The sequence below is a fragment of the Zootermopsis nevadensis genome, unplaced genomic scaffold, assembly GCF_977971745.1.
Source record: "Zootermopsis nevadensis isolate Lab colony 2312 unplaced genomic scaffold, Znev_1.0 Znev_ptg000035l, whole genome shotgun sequence".
Taxonomy (NCBI): Eukaryota; Metazoa; Arthropoda; class Insecta; order Blattodea; family Termopsidae; genus Zootermopsis; species Zootermopsis nevadensis.
In genome coordinates, this window is record NW_028259167.1 from 42,287 (window position 1) to 57,915 (window position 15,629).

Here is a 15,629-nt window from a genome sequence, read left to right on the forward strand (position 1 = left end):
CACATGTATATAAAGTGATCCTTGTTACAAAATACAGTGTATTTATTGCATTTTTAAGCTTAGAATGTCAAATGAAAGCTCTGTTCTTGAGAATGAACCCATTTACCTGAACGTAAAGTTTTTGTAAAAATCTGTCTTTATATACGTAACTACTTTACATTTATTTTCAGTTATTTCAGGTTTCTTTAGGTCCGAACCCTCAGTTTTGTAGTCGTGTTGTACGACCTGACTGTTGGTGCCTCGACACAGGGTCTGTGAAGTTATTTCTAGACTGAGTTAGCTGTATGAATAACTTTTGATCTTTTCCTGTCAATTCACGATACATAAATGCCCACATTTTCCATGATGATTTGATATCTGAAATGAACTCTTATCACATTGGACTGTTTAATATGGTCTTAAATAAATAAAAGAAAACCTACTTCAGCGGTACACTAGGCCAGAATTTATCTGGATGGATTGCTTGTAAGAATTTTGACAAAATTTAATTGTCTGTATGTACCTGCCTGTCCCAAATTTCAGTAAAAAATATGCTCATGTATAAAATGTGCCTTGCAGATGGTAAGGATGAGCATAAGAAGGGCTTGTTACAAATGAAGATGGCTGAAGGAGCTAAACTTCAGATGTGTTACTTGCTTCATCACCTTTGTGATATTCAGCTTCGGCACAGAGTGGAATCCACCATCGCCTTCAGTCATGATTTTATTAGTGATCTTCAGACTGTAAGTTCTACTTCTAGACAGTAATAGCCAGAAAACTATAATTTATTCTAATTACATGCCATAGTTTGCTGGTTCAAATTTCTATTTAAAGCAAGAAATTTGCAAGATTTGTCAAGTCTTTTATGAACCTAGGGTATAAATTACAAACTACTCCATTTTCTAAATAATTGTCTAAACTTTGTACACAAAATATTGTTATTAGTACTTGGAATTTAGAGTGAAAGAATGTTTCAAGTTTATATTGAAATTAAGTTTTAAAATTATTATAAAAACACTGACTTACATTACACACTAACTAAACTGAAGTAATTTATCTTTCCGACTGATTAAGTAACTGCTTACAAGTTATCAAGATTACTGAAACCGTGTAGTTTTTAAGGGGGCCTTTCGTGAAAATGTCACAGAACGTTAAATATATTTTTCAGTGGGAAGAAAAATACTGAAATAATTATTTCTTCATTACTAGTTTGTTCATTGTATAGTTTTTAATATTATCCTGTTGTCGTTAAGCTTTAGAATGATATTGAAGTTTCGTAGTTAAACAGAATAAGATGCAACTTGTTTGACGTAAGTGAGTGAGCCTTCAAGAAATTCTTTAAGAGAATCAAATATTAGAATTATAATAAGAAACCTAACTGTCTATTTCATCATATAGCTCACTCTAAGAAGGGATGTTACTGTGGTTCTTACATAAGATTGGTCATAGCAAATCTTATGAGTAATGTGCTAGTTTCATGTTATTGTTTCCTATAATGTTTTTTATTATAGGATCAACTGAGAAGAAACGTTGAAATCAAGCAGTCTGACATGCCATCAGCTGTTGCAGCTAAGAAGACCAGAGAATTCAGATGCCCACCTCGAGAGCAAGTAAGTGCTTTCGTACTTTCAGTTTTTGCTGGATTTCTTTCTCTCTAACAATTCAGCATGAATTGTATAAAACAAGCTAGAACTGTTGGTCACTATGGATGCTGTTCGGAAGTTAAACAAATCTCGTCTTGCAGTATACTTTTTTTTTCAGGACTCTGACATTATTCTGAAGGTTTGTTTTAATTCATGCCTTGTTTTAATTTTACATCCATTACTGATGGAAAGGTATGAACTTCAGTTGAATATACATAACTGAAGTCTGTGAATTATAATTGCTACGTAAAACATTTATACGTGACGCTAAACAGCGTATAGGACATTTTTCAACGTCTGAGCTCATATTAATAAATAAAATATATGATTACAATATAGTGCCATTCATCCACTCACACACATCCCTTTCAACCTTTGAAGGTTAATCATAAAACTGGAGAACATAACTTGTACAAAAATCATTGTTAAAAAGATTCTTCATTTGACAGAATTCTAAATTTGTGGAAAAATTGCAGAATAATTGTTTTATATTGATATTTTGCAGATGAATGCAATTCTTGGCTTTAAGAACTTGGAGGGAGAAGAGAGGGAGAATTGCCCCTGTGGAGAAGAGCAAGGCCGAGCGTCTGGCTAAGTTCCACGACAGGCTTATGTCCTACGTTTCACTAAGTGCTCTGCAGGAGCCTGAAGAAACTGAGGTGAGGTGAAGATGGTGTATTGTTTTGCTGTAAGGGAAGTCCATATTGCTGTGATAAGCTGTCAAGAGTGGTCAACAGTTAAGAATTTTCATGTTTTCTTCAGGAACCCGCAGCAGATGTGGCGAAGTCTCACCCATTCAAGCGTTTATTTAATTTTATCAACGCTGTGAAAGAACTGGAAATAGAAGTAGAAGAATAGAAGTAGAAGAACCTTTAAAGAAATCACCAGAAGGTAAGCTGTTAGTCCTAAGTCTTATTACATAATCCCAGCAATGTGTTAGGGACAGTTTTACTGCTTATCATGAGCTGTGATTGTTTTGGTATTTATCATTATTTATTATCGTGTTTAGGTGTGTTTGCAACTTTGAGGAACACCTTCTAAAATCATTTCAGTCCATTTGCCCATATTCATGAAACAACTCAAGAACGGAATAAGTGAATTTTGATTAAATTTGATAATTTCCACATTATGTAGCATCTTGAGATTAAATTTTTCCATATCAAATATGGTTATTACGAAGGATGGGAAGGTTCAAGAATACTGATATGTGAAAGGGATTGGAAATGAATACAAGTAAAAGAAGGAAAGAAGGTATGAAATGGATTAAAGAAAGTAAGAAAGAGAGATGGGAGAAAGGTTTGAAGAAGATACAAAAGGATAAAGGAGAAGAAGAGAGAGTGAGGGATTTGGATATGAAAGATTCCCCATTGAATTTAAATGGGCTTTTTACTAGTTTTATTATATCTTGTTTAACCATCTTATGTAACTGTTACAGAGGTTTTCAGAAAAATATTAATTAGTACAATTGTAAGGTGGGCTGAAGAGTCTCAGATTGAAACATCTAAGCTTGTACGAGAAATGTTCAGGTAAGTTGACAGTGATTGTTTCTTCAGACACTTTTCCTGTTGCCGGTTGCCTCGGTGACACAAACCCTCTTCCGCGCGTCCCTCTTGTTCATGAATATTTCATTTTCATTTCATTTGTTTCCTCTGTTTTATTGTCTTTCTTTATTCCAAGAATTGTTGGCTTATAATGCAATTATGCTTAGTAACTTGAAGTTCTGTGAAAAAATTTTAACCTACAAGTATAACTAGGCAATTTATGCTCTTGGTTCTGCAAATGTGTTCCATTGGAAAGTGTTTAAATTGAAGTCAAAAAATTCTATAAATATTTTTATTCCTTAGACCAGTCCTTTGGTTCCGTGAATCAAGTTATTGTCACGCGAAATAATGAGACTTATAATACTCTAGGTGAATATTCTACTTACTGACGCTGTCTTAATAGTCCATGGTTGATAACACTTAGTGTCAATTCATAATTCATAAACTGAGTGGATGTCCAAGCAAACTTCAAAAAATGATTTTAACCTATTCACGGTATTGCAGTATAGCAATGACATTGGCATAATGGCATCTGAATTGTACATAAGCTGAGACATACAGACAGTAGAGATTAATGTTGACGACAATGACTAAAGGTTTCTGATCCCCCCCCCCCCCCCAGAATCAGTTATGGTAACTGTCATATGTGGTGTTACATAACACTCATTCTCACTAAAGTTCTTATTATTTGCAAGATACGTAACATTGTACTTTCATGTACACATAGACATTTTTTGGAAAAAGTCTAAGCTATGAATTACTACTACTACTACTACTATGGCGTAACAGCCCAAAATCGAGCCCTAGCCTCCTCTAGAGGCTTCTCAACATATATAATTTTTTACAGATGTAAAAAATTATATATGTTAAGCATTGTTTAATATTTCAGCTTGTTGGTGCGACAGTATGACAGCATTGGTGAGCTCATTAGATCATTACAGAAGACATACATAATTAACAGTAAGACAAAGGATGATGTCGCTCAAATGTGGGTTGGTTTGAGTCAGATAAGATCTCTGTTGCCTGTGCAGATGTCGCAAGAGGAGGAGGGCCTGATGAGAGAACGACTATGGTAAGTTGGTTTCACCAGTAATTATGGTGAGTGTGTGTGTACATGCTTGAAATATCACTCCCCTTGAGTGAATCAATATGTTTACATTGAGAATGTTTATGAAAGAGAAGTATCAGATTTGTTTTATATTTTGTTGGTATTGTGGTTCTTTTGGTAATCGGCGAGTTTCTGTCATTCCAGATGTCAGAGCGCATTGCTGATAGGAGGAAGCTGATGGATGAAGCAGAAGGAACGATGTCCATATTACAGTTTGAACATCCACTGCCTGAGAGCGATGAAGATGAAGACTACATTGACACTGGATCTGCCATTCTGAACTTCTACTGTACTTTGGTGGATTTGCTGGGGCGCTGTGCTCCAGATGTTTCTGTTATTGCACAGGTTATTTAACAAAATTTATGCTCTTTTTATAAAATACATTAAATGCTCATTTCATGGTGTCCTGTTACAGAAAATCCAGTGTTTCTGCCTTTGTTGTAAGCATCCGTGAAACTCCTGTGCTTTCAGCTACACAATTTTTCTCTTAACAGAGTAATGTTAAACCTGTGACTTACCAGGTGGCTGATAGCACGTAACACATTATTTTTAAATTATGCATCTTATATTTTTAAAAATGGAAAACGATTCAACAGATTGTATTATGCCTTCATTAAGGAGAAATTTTTACAGACTAGTAGTGTCACCTTACAGCCAATCTGGAAATTTTTTTAATCACACGTTATAAACTGTAAGACCAGACACTCTTGTTTTGAATGTTTTAGGTTGATACCTATGAGGACAGGAGATTAAAATGTCTGTCTGATGAAAGTTATATTTTCTGACAAAGCAGTATTCCATGCCTGGGACTGCAAATAGGCATAACTGTTACATTTTTTGTCTAGTCCATTTAACATACACATACAACACGTAAAAATTATTTGTGAGATATATATATATATATATGTAGTGAGCACTCACACGCACCAAAATGCTAATTTTTCTTCACATGTAACATGAAACTGCATTTTGTATTAGAACACACTAGAAAGCTTTGCATGAGTGTAACAAATACAGTGACATCTCTGTAAAAAACATGCCGTGACTTATTTACATTGTCGCAGTTGGTACCACGTGTCATGCGCATTTTGCGGTATGAGAAGTGACGGATGCAAAGAAATAGAAACACCAATTACTTCGGTCTTAGAGTTAAAATGTGAAACCTTTGAAACAAACAAAATAAAGCTATAAGACAATTTTTTATATCTTATATATAATTTTGCTCAGAAACTGATAGTAATTGCTGAGTGATTACAGGATGTTGAAAGTTTTGTTTTGTTTCAGAGATATTGCTGTTTTTGATTAATAATGAAAATCAAAATACAATAGGACATACGCTGTTTTCTTCATTTATGACGCATCTCTTCAGTCTTGGTCATGTTAGCCTTCCTTATCCCTTCCTGTCTGTCAGGTTGAAGAAATCTTATTTCTGGAGTATCAGGATCAATGAGCGAAATTCCACTGCTTGCAGTGATAAGATGACAGTGAAAATTATGCCTAGCAGACACGACTTAGAATTTAATATAGACAGTAGATGTTTTGGTGTGATAAAAAAGTGTGTATGTCGCTTAATCAGGTCTTTGCTTGTTAATTCCCAGGGCAAAAATGAGTCTCTTCGAGCAAGAGCCATTCTGCGGTCGCTGGTGCCTCTGGAAGACCTACAGGGGGTGCTGAGTCTGAGGTTCACCCTTACAAATCCTGCAGCAGGAGAGGAACGGCCTAAGAGTGATATGCCATCTGATCTCATTCCTGGCAATAAACAAAGCATAGTACTCTTCCTCGAGAGAGTTTATGGTATTGAGACCCAAGAACTGTTCTACAAACTCCTGGAAGATGCGTTCCTTCCTGATCTCCGTGCGGCGACTATGTTGGACAGAGTAAGCTGTTTGCCGTACAGTTAATTAATACATTTTATTTTTGAAATCGCAAATGATAGCATTTTTATTTGTTAATGAAGTTGTAAGTATTATAATTTTAGAAATGATTATGGAAAATTTTGTTCCCATAGCTCTTTCAATACTAAAATCTTAAAACCATTATTTGTAATTAATAAGTTTGTCATATATATTCCTGTTCTCTGTACTAAAAAGCGCCAATTCTCATATCGTCTAACATCAACACTGATCCTTGTCCTTGAAGAACAGAAACATATAATTGGAATTATGGGTGCGGAAACAGTAGCATTTCTTATGAAGTGTATTATGATAATTCTGTAATGAAAAGAATATTTGTAATTATGGCTGAGTTGCTGTTACATTATACACCTTAACTGATTTCAAAGATTTTCAGCTGTTAAACCATATTCATTAAGTCCTGCTTGATTTCAGAATGATGGCTATGAATCTGACATGGCACTGGCAATGAATCGTTACATTGGTAATTCCATCTTGCCACTCCTCATCAAACACTCCTCGTTCTACAATGAAGCTGATGATTATGCCAATTTGCTGGATGCCACTCTGCATACAGTGTACAGACTGTCCAAAAACAGAATGCTTACCAAGGGCCAGAGAGAAGCCGTGTCAGACTTCCTTGTGGCTCTTACCAGGTAAGTATCATAATTAAGTACGCTTATGACAGTCAGATTTAATTAAAATTGGGTGAAGAATTTGTAAGAATGATGCACGGCATGTTTCTGTTGCCTCGCTTTGTTGGTTGAGCCTCTCTTATGCAACCTACTTGTAACACAGCAAGAGCATACAGAGAAAGACGCTGTCAATGCTGGAGAGAATTTAATTTTGTATAAGGGCAACCTGTTCACAGGCAAATATGTTTTAGAGGTGTTCTAGTAGTTAGCACTGGCATAGTATTTAAATAGTCCTGGGTTCATTCCCAACCACTGTCACTAAGAATTAAAAAAGTTATTGAAGATCTGTCTGCATAATCAGCTGAAGGTGGGAGTAGAGCCCAACTACTGAAAAAATCACGTGTATTGAGTGTACCTCAGGCATGACCAATGTCTAACACAGTATTCCTTTAGTATTTTAGCGGTATTAAACGTTCATTTCAAAGATATTTGGTGTACCATTTCCAAAGTTTTAGGAAGATTTTAATTTTAATGTTATTGTACAAAATATGAAATGAACAAACTTGTGATTTTGGATTTTGCTTAGTGGCTGATACAGTGTTGATGTTGATAGCAAGGCAAATAACTCGTGCAGTCATACATATGAATGAACAGATTTTTTGAAATGGGAAGCACAATGTTACAAAGATGGTGCGGCGATGACAATTTGTCTTGATGCTGGCCAACAGCAAATACATTCTCAGTGTCACTGATAAAGAGGATTCTAGCTGCAAGTATGCTCTTGGGTTACCAGGTTCAAAGGTCGATAGGTATGGAACCTGAATTTTATACTGCTGTAGAAATGTCAGTCGTGGATTAACATTTGTTGCTGGAAGTATGCTGAAATTTTTAAACACTGTTTTCTTTATCAGACAGTGAACACTCCATTTCGTGTTTAAAACACCTATTTCTTATGATATAATTTCTGTTACAGCCAAATGCAACCAAGCATGTTACTAAAGTTACTGAGGAAGCTTACCATTGACGTTTCCAAGCTGTCAGAGTACACCACTGTAGCCCTCAGAGTATGTATACATAGTGTGAAATGTTTTTTCTTCATCATCATATTTTGGGGAAGAACTTGTTAGTTATATGCAGATTCTTGACCATTTATATTACTACTACATAAAAATTCCAGAGTGTAAATTCACGAAAAATTTATTTTTGAAGAGAAATATTTTTTTATGTAAACTGAAGTAAAGTCAAGTATAATGAAATAAAATAAAATAGAATATACATTATTTTAATACAACCACCAAAACTAATCTTTGTTGTCTTTCGTTGTTATAATAAAATAATTTATAATGAATATACAGTGGAAATGGATTTGGATATCAAAGTAATAAGTAATTTCTGCAACATATTTAAACAATTTTCTTCAAAATTTTATAAATTATATTTATCACAGTATTAAACAAAATTTAGACTCTTAGTTATTTCTTATCATTTTCAACTAACTTGTGTTTTCCAGTTGCTGATGCTGCATTATGACCGATGTGCCAAGTATTACGGTTCTACTTCAGGGCAAGGGATGTACGGCGCATCCAGTGATGAAGAGAAGAGGTTGACCATGATGCTGTTCAGCAACATCTTTGATTCTCTGTCCAAAATGGTAATTTATAGTTTCAAAATTTATCATCTGTCCATCATACTGTTCAGTGGATTCCAGTAGGATGTGTGTGTCACCCTACAGAGGCCTTTACTTGGAGCCACTTTATAAAAGTTATTTTATTCACAGTCTTGTGCGTTATTCCTTCATGTTTTATGGCTGTTTTTTGTTTTGTAGTTATCAACCCTATACACTGAGAAGTTGTATCAGGCATTCAAAATCTTGTCAGTGGTATGTGAATGTAAGCCACAAAGAATATTAAAAGATGCCAGAACAAATAATAATCCACTCATGTGTTTGTAGTTTACCATTGGTTGGTGAGTTTGAGGTGGGTTAAACCAGAACATTATAATTCTTTAATGTAGAGTCTGACCTATATTATGCATTTGTAGTTTGCTGCATGTAAAGTTTACGTGAGGAGATGAGGCAGTGGGTGAATTTGAGGGGTGGGAGTGAGAATGCTATTGGAAATTTTGAATACAGGAACTGACCTATGTGATATGTTTGTAGTTTACCATATCTAGTGTCTGTAATCCGCTTGGTGGTGAGGGAATGAGGTGATCAGTATATTTTGAGGGTAGTAGACCCATAATCTGATATACGAGGCGCGTCCACAACGTAAGTTTCCCACTCGTCCCACAGCTAGCAAACCTTATATTGCGCGAAGCGACTGTGCGTACGTGATAGAGCAATGACGTAGCATGGCGCATGCACTAACGGCACTTCCCGCGTTCTCACAGTAGCATCGTTGCAGCTGTTGAAGATGGAGGTTCTTATTCCAGCTCCCGCCGACTGTGAAGTGCGGTCAGTGATAACGCTAGGCCGCACACGGCTCGACGGACAGCAAGTCTCCTGCAGGAGTTCAGGTGGGAGGTGTTTAATCATCCACCCTACAGCCCGGACCTCGCTCCCAGTGATTTCCATCTTTTCCTACACCTCAAGAAATTCCTGTCCGGTCAGCGTCAGCGTTTTGAGAATGACAGAGAGGCGGAGATGGTTGTCACACAGTGGTTCCAATCCCAGGCGGCAGACTTCTACGACACAGGTATTCAAAAGTTGGTCCCACGGTATGACAAATGTCTCAATTCCAGTGGCGAATATGTTGAAAAATAGCTGGACACTTGCTGTATCTGTTGCAATAAATATTTCCATGAAATTGTGTTTTGTTTCTGTAAACGGCCCCAGGGAAACTTACTTTGTGGACGCGCCTCGTATGTGTTCCAGTTATGCTAGTGGGAAGTAGCATAACACTGCATTTCTCTCAACAAAACACAGTTTTCTTCTTCCCATATTCGAGCAAATTTTGAGGAATAGAATAGCTACTGGTTGGGAGCTAATTCAGAAGGCCAACTGTGATGGGTTCAGCTCATCTGACATTAAAAGGGAGCTTGTAGTCTAGACTGCATCCACTAGTATTTATTAGTATTTGTTTGACAGTACTTACATGCTGTGAAGATGTTACTCAGCTGTATCAATAGAAAATAGACAAAGTGTTTGTTTATCTTAGGATTATGATCCAGAGCTGTTTGGAAAAGCGCTTCCATGCTTGACTGCCATTGGTTGTGCCTTACCACCAGACTATTCTCTTTCCAAAAATTATGATGATGAATGGTACAGCTCAAAGACAGGGACAGATCCTGATGGTCCGTACAACCCACAGCCTGTAAATACCAGCAGGTATCTATTGTTTTTGCAAGTTTCTGTTCCACAGTAACAACTGCAAAAGTTACATGTTTGGACACCATTGTAAATTATTAGACATAATTTTTTAACCTTAATTTTATACATTTCTACGACCCATTACATTCTTTCAACACATGCAAGGGCAATGTGACAAATAGTTCTGTATCTTGGGGATTTCGGAAGACGAGCTAACGAATGCCATAAATAAGTGAAAAATCTTATAAAACATTACTATAGAGAGAGTAAATAAAAAAAGAATGTGATTGGTAAGGCATGTAGCTTGCATTATGTCAATACCATATGCTTACAACATTTTTGTTGAAAATCTAAAATTCATAGACCACTTAGGAGACCTAGGGAAAGGTAGGAAGATTTTTTTGAAAATGAATCTTAAAGAAACAGGGTTTCAGGACATGGACTGGATCCATCTGGCTAAGGAGAGGGTTCAGTGGCAGACTGTTGACTGGTATGAACATGGTAATGAACCTTAAGGCTCCATAGAAGGTGTGGAAGTGGAACAAAGTAAGTTATGTTTCCAACATCTTTGTTTCCTCAAGTGGTCAATGTATAAAAAAATAACTTTTTTTTATTAAAGTTGCATACTTGGCCAAAAAATAAATATAAACAAAACTATGGTCAGAAAATCTCAGAGACCAAGTAACATATGAGACAACAATATTAAAACTGATCTTAAGGTAATCGGCTGTGATGTTGCAAAATATTGTGACGAGAATTTTCCACGTAATACGAGTGCCGCAAGGTCTCCTTCTCTCTCTGTCCACAACACATCTTGAGTGACATTCTGCCAGCTGGCAGAGAAATGCGTTTGCTTAGGTCTAGGCTTCTGTACCCCCTTCTGCTTTCTCGAAATTTGTAGTAAGGCCATTTGCAGAGTAGGGAGAAGTAAGTAGACCGTGCGAGTAACACCGTCTAATTCTGAGAAACATTTCGAGTTGATGAAAAGTTATCTTGCGGTGGCATGAGCAGAGTAATATTTGTTAAGTTAGTGCCAAATAAGATCATGAACATTTAGTGTAATGTCTTGAATCAGTGGTTCTTAGCCAGTACAGACGACAGCCATACAAGCTGCAGTGTAACTAGTAGTGGCACAGTGCCATGTTTCACCCGTTAATAGCCATGTGCGACGCAGAGGTAGACTGGATGACAAGAAGGGAAAATGAACAGAAGGACAAATATTTCCAGTGGTTCTGTTTTAGTATTTTCTGGTGCAGAAAACAAGAATAATTGATTGTGATTATAATCAGTGGTTTCATCACAGTGTGTTCATGATCAGATGGCTTGGGCAGGAACCACAGATTTAGATACTGTTATTAGTTTAAATAGTATTAAAAATATATTAAAATTGGCCGTCAATCACAATATAAGATAATTAAAAGATTAAAATATCATTTTACGTTCCGTATCGAGTACTCGATTTACATGTGGAACATTTACGACATGTTTCGGCTATATATAGCCATCATCAGGTGTTATGTTATAAACTTTTTAACTGAATTACTGATTTTTACTGATTTTTAGTTTTCATTTTTCTTATGATGTTCACGTCCTTCATATTGTATCTTCATCCGTTGTTGTGTCACATGTCACTAATATGATTGTATTTCGTAGTGATGCCAATGTTGTGTATACTGGACCAAGAAGTAATATCGTAGCAGTATTAGGAGAGATTGGAGTTATACTGTATCGGATCGTGGCTGGTTACCGACTCTGATGATGGCTATATATAGCCGAAACATGTCGTAAATGTTCCACATGTAAATCGAGTACTCGATACGGAACGTAAAAATGATATTTTAATCTTTTAATTATCTTATATTGTGATTGATGGCCAATTTTAATATATTTTTAATACTATTTAAATAAATCACAATATGACGCACATGCAATACCTTATATGTTATTAGTTTATATGACTTTTTCTTATAATCAGTTTGATTCTCTCTTATAATACATTACAGAAAACTGAGAATATGATTATTTTATATGCATTCTCACAATTTGATGGCATAGATTGAATTCTCTCATGTTATAACTTTGTTTCAGTGTGGTTTTGAACAACGATCTCAACAATATTGTCCAACAGTTCTCAGAACATTATCATGATTCATGGGGCAGTAAGAAATTGGATAATGGTTGGGTATAATGGAGAACAGTGGTCTGATGCTTATAAAGCTCACCCTCGCTTGGAACCATACAGCATGCTGAATGACTATGTAAGTAAAACTGTAATGGACGCTTCGCTATGACATGCAAGATTATATTTCAGCTTCTAACAACAAAGAACTCCTACACTGGGAGCTCAGCCCAATCGGTCGGTTCCGTTACCTTCCATTCCGTCAACTTATCAGTTCTCCTAAAGGCCATTTTCGAAGAGATGTCCGTACAAATGTTCCGCATCCATTCTTTGCCCCGCCAGCTGCCCAGAATTCACTTTTATAATGCGAGGTGACGAGTATAAATCATTGTATTAATTCTAAACTACTTGTACATTTGATGTCATGGAAACTTCTGAACACACATGAATCTGTGTATGACGTGGAAAATATTTTCTAAAATAAAGCTGTCGTCTTATATTCAGGAGAAAGAGCGTTATAAGGAGCCAGTGAGAGAGTCCTTGAAAGCCCTGCTTGCTATTGGTTGGACTGTGGAACACTCAGATGTTGAAGTACCGTCAAACAATAGAAATTCCACAAGAATATCTTCCAAAACGAGCCCAGTAAGTATTAATTCATTTATGATACAGTATGCGCTCTTATTTCACCTCTTCCAGTGCCCACAGAATTCAGCACTTGTTTTAACCCTTCATGCTAATATTTATATATCCACTAAGCTAACACTGTGACAGTATTTAAATGGCCTGTCAGTAACAGATTCGTGACATACAAAGTGTCAAGTTTTTCCCTCTTCCAATCGCCCTGCAGTTGTTTCAATAGAAAATTGCTCACTAACTTGTCTTTTGCGTCCCTCACAATATCTGCTTCGCTGTCTGATGGTTTTTCAACCACAACACTCTTCTCATCTTCAGCGCTGTCGAATTCGCTCCCACTACCACAAATTCCAATGTTTCTGTTAACGGGTTCCTATAACACTTCCGTCATTTCCAAATTGAGGCGGGGCGAAAGGCCAAGTTGCTTCCTGGTTTAAACAGCAGGAGTGTCGAGAAAGCAAAGAAAATACCTCGTGTAAAGTCATTTCTATGAACAAAGCGATGGAAGAAATGGAAAGTGCAATGCTTCAGTGTCGAATGGGGCAAACAGTATAACAAAAACCCAACAGATAGCGCAGCAATGATGATTTGCCATGGGCAATACAAGGTCCATTCAGAGCTTTAATAATAATAATAATAATTAATAATCTTCCACTGAACATACAACTTTGTTTCTTTGAGGTTGATAAAGCTACACCATTTAACTACCACCCACACCCAGTGGATATGACTAATCTGACACTAAGCAGAGAAATGCAGAACATGGCTGAGAGGCTGGCGGAAAATGCTCATGACATCTGGGCAAAGAAGGAAAAAGAGGAGCTGACAACTTGTGGTAAGAACTGACAAGCCATTGTGAGGTTGGATAGCCTGATTTATGAAACCGTATTACCCAGATTTCAAAAGCGCATCCTCTGCCGTTTGTAGATTGTTGAACGTCACAAGAAATTCACTTTTTCGTCAATCTCTGTTTAACCTTTAACTTGCCTGATATACTAAGTTTAAATGTCCCACATTAAGTTACCTACGTGGAATTAAATGTCTCATTTTGTGTCTCCTTTAGTTATTAAAACGTGATTATTTCAATTAATTATGAGATTTGTTTAGAAATGATTGCAACGCTCCTGGAATACAGGATGAGGCCTGTTAACAGTTGAACAGTAACATTTGAGCGTTCTCCCAACTGAGGTCAGTGTTGGTCATTCCACGTCAAGTCAAGAAATGGATGTACACGGACTTCAATGACACTTGCCAGTCTTAATGCGTGATACCTTATGAAGTAGCACACGAGCGTTGAGCTTCTCTGATATTACCATTTCACATGCATTAACAATTTTCAGGAATTGTGCAAAAAAGAAAAATGTCACGCATGCTCTTTCCACCGAGTTAACGTGGTAATGACTTTGGAATTTTTGGTTTCTTTCACATTATTTTACCCTAAAAATTTTAAATCTATGAGAACACTTTCAGGGAACATTTATTTGATTGGTGTTGATTGCCAGTGAGAGTATGTATTGTAATTGTACCTTATCTCTAAATTACATCATTTTCATGACATAGCCAGAAATAAATATTAACACGTGGAAGTATGAATCTCTACACACATTATCACATTGATACGTACACAGGTCCAGAACCCTTTATAACAAAATTGTTTATTTACAAACTATGTTATTGAACAAGAGTACACATGCTTATAGACAAATACAGGCAAGTAACAAAGAATGAATGAACGTGAAGTCCCTGTGACCTGTGCCGGTTGTCAGCCGCAGTTTCTAATCCAGGAATAAAACCCCAATTTTCTCTGAAATAAATGAAAGCAGCATGAAGCGTACGACCACTGGGCAGAGACTGGCCCCTATATGACCTAAGAAAACAACAGAAGATGGGAAAATAATGAAGGTTGGGAACGGGTTGACATAAAGAAAAGAAGCGAAGGTACAGGATGACAGGGAAGGAAATGCACAACTTACGGGGGGACTATCAACGGTACTAATATTGAAATTGCAGCTTCAGGCAGTATTCAGATAACTGAGGTGAAATAAAATGTAATTTTGTAATATTGCAAAAAAAAAATTAATTTTTATATCTCATTTACTCAGCTCTGACAGCTTGCACGCATATGGTAAACAATATACTTACAATTCATCATCACACTCTTACTCTACTGTGAAATGATTCTGTCTCTAAATATATATTCACCTCGTTAGGTTCCATTTAAGGTTTGTTAATATCTGATTAATAGGAATATTACTCCTATGTTTCTTCTCAATCTGGGATAATAAGCTTGGTAATATTTTACGTCTTATCTGCCTGGATATTGTTATCCTCAGTGCAGCAGAAATCTTTTCTGTGATGCCAGAATAAATTTGAATTTGGTCCACGAGGCTTCATGAATTTAAACTCCCGACCACCAAGAGCCATCGTATTCACAGGCGGTTTACGAAGATATAATTATTTGAGATACCAGTATGTCAGAGAAAGATGTGGACAGTAAAGTGGTGGCTGGAATTTAATGGCTTGAAACATTGATAAACTTGAGTTCCTTATTTTTACTTGTTCAATTTTATCAGTCTAAACACAATAAAATATTATTACAATTAACATTTAAATATTTAAAATATATTAAAATGGTGCTCTCCATCTAAATCGAGCATTTCGATGGAGAGCGTCATTTTAATATATTTTAAATATTTAAATGTTAATTGTAATAATATTTTATTGTGTTTAGACTGATAAAATTGAACAAGTATATATTTCAACACAATATGA

General features: G+C 36.2%; 1 protein-coding gene and 1 long non-coding RNA gene across 12 annotated transcripts in view; one reads left to right on the forward strand and one right to left on the reverse strand.

Annotated features, from left to right (window-relative positions):
- Positions 1-2,994: 2,994 nt before the first annotated feature.
- Positions 2,995-15,629, reverse strand: part of LOC147871956 (uncharacterized) — a 29,679-nt gene continuing 17,044 nt past the window's right edge. For 2 of the 3 annotated variants that reach the window (XR_015538142.1, XR_015538143.1), the window contains exon 4: positions 14,317-14,661. This is a non-coding gene — a long non-coding RNA (uncharacterized LOC147871956). Of the gene's footprint in view, positions 3,343-5,607; positions 10,108-14,316; positions 14,662-15,629 lie in introns of those variants that run through there. The other variant, XR_015538144.1, reaches the window with a different exon arrangement.
- Positions 4,098-15,629, forward strand: part of LOC147871957 (ryanodine receptor-like) — a 40,751-nt gene continuing 29,219 nt past the window's right edge. For 4 of the 9 annotated variants that reach the window (XM_087359814.1, XM_087359815.1, XM_087359812.1 and 1 more), the window contains exons 1-9: positions 4,098-4,235; positions 4,416-4,616; positions 5,870-6,148; positions 6,599-6,819; positions 7,772-7,862; positions 8,309-8,449; positions 9,954-10,123; positions 12,194-12,363; positions 12,729-12,866. In XM_087359814.1, coding sequence (XP_087215940.1) covers positions 4,233-4,235; positions 4,416-4,616; positions 5,870-6,148; positions 6,599-6,819; positions 7,772-7,862; positions 8,309-8,449; positions 9,954-10,123; positions 12,194-12,293 — 1,206 coding nt within the window. In that variant the 5' untranslated portion in view covers positions 4,098-4,232 and the 3' untranslated portion in view covers positions 12,294-12,363; positions 12,729-12,866. Of the gene's footprint in view, positions 4,236-4,415; positions 4,617-5,869; positions 6,149-6,598; positions 6,820-7,771; positions 7,863-8,308; positions 8,450-8,623; positions 8,760-9,228; positions 9,368-9,953; positions 10,124-10,531; positions 10,652-12,193; positions 12,364-12,728; positions 12,867-15,629 lie in introns of those variants that run through there. The other 5 variants (XM_087359817.1, XM_087359816.1, XM_087359819.1 and 2 more) reach the window with 5 other exon arrangements.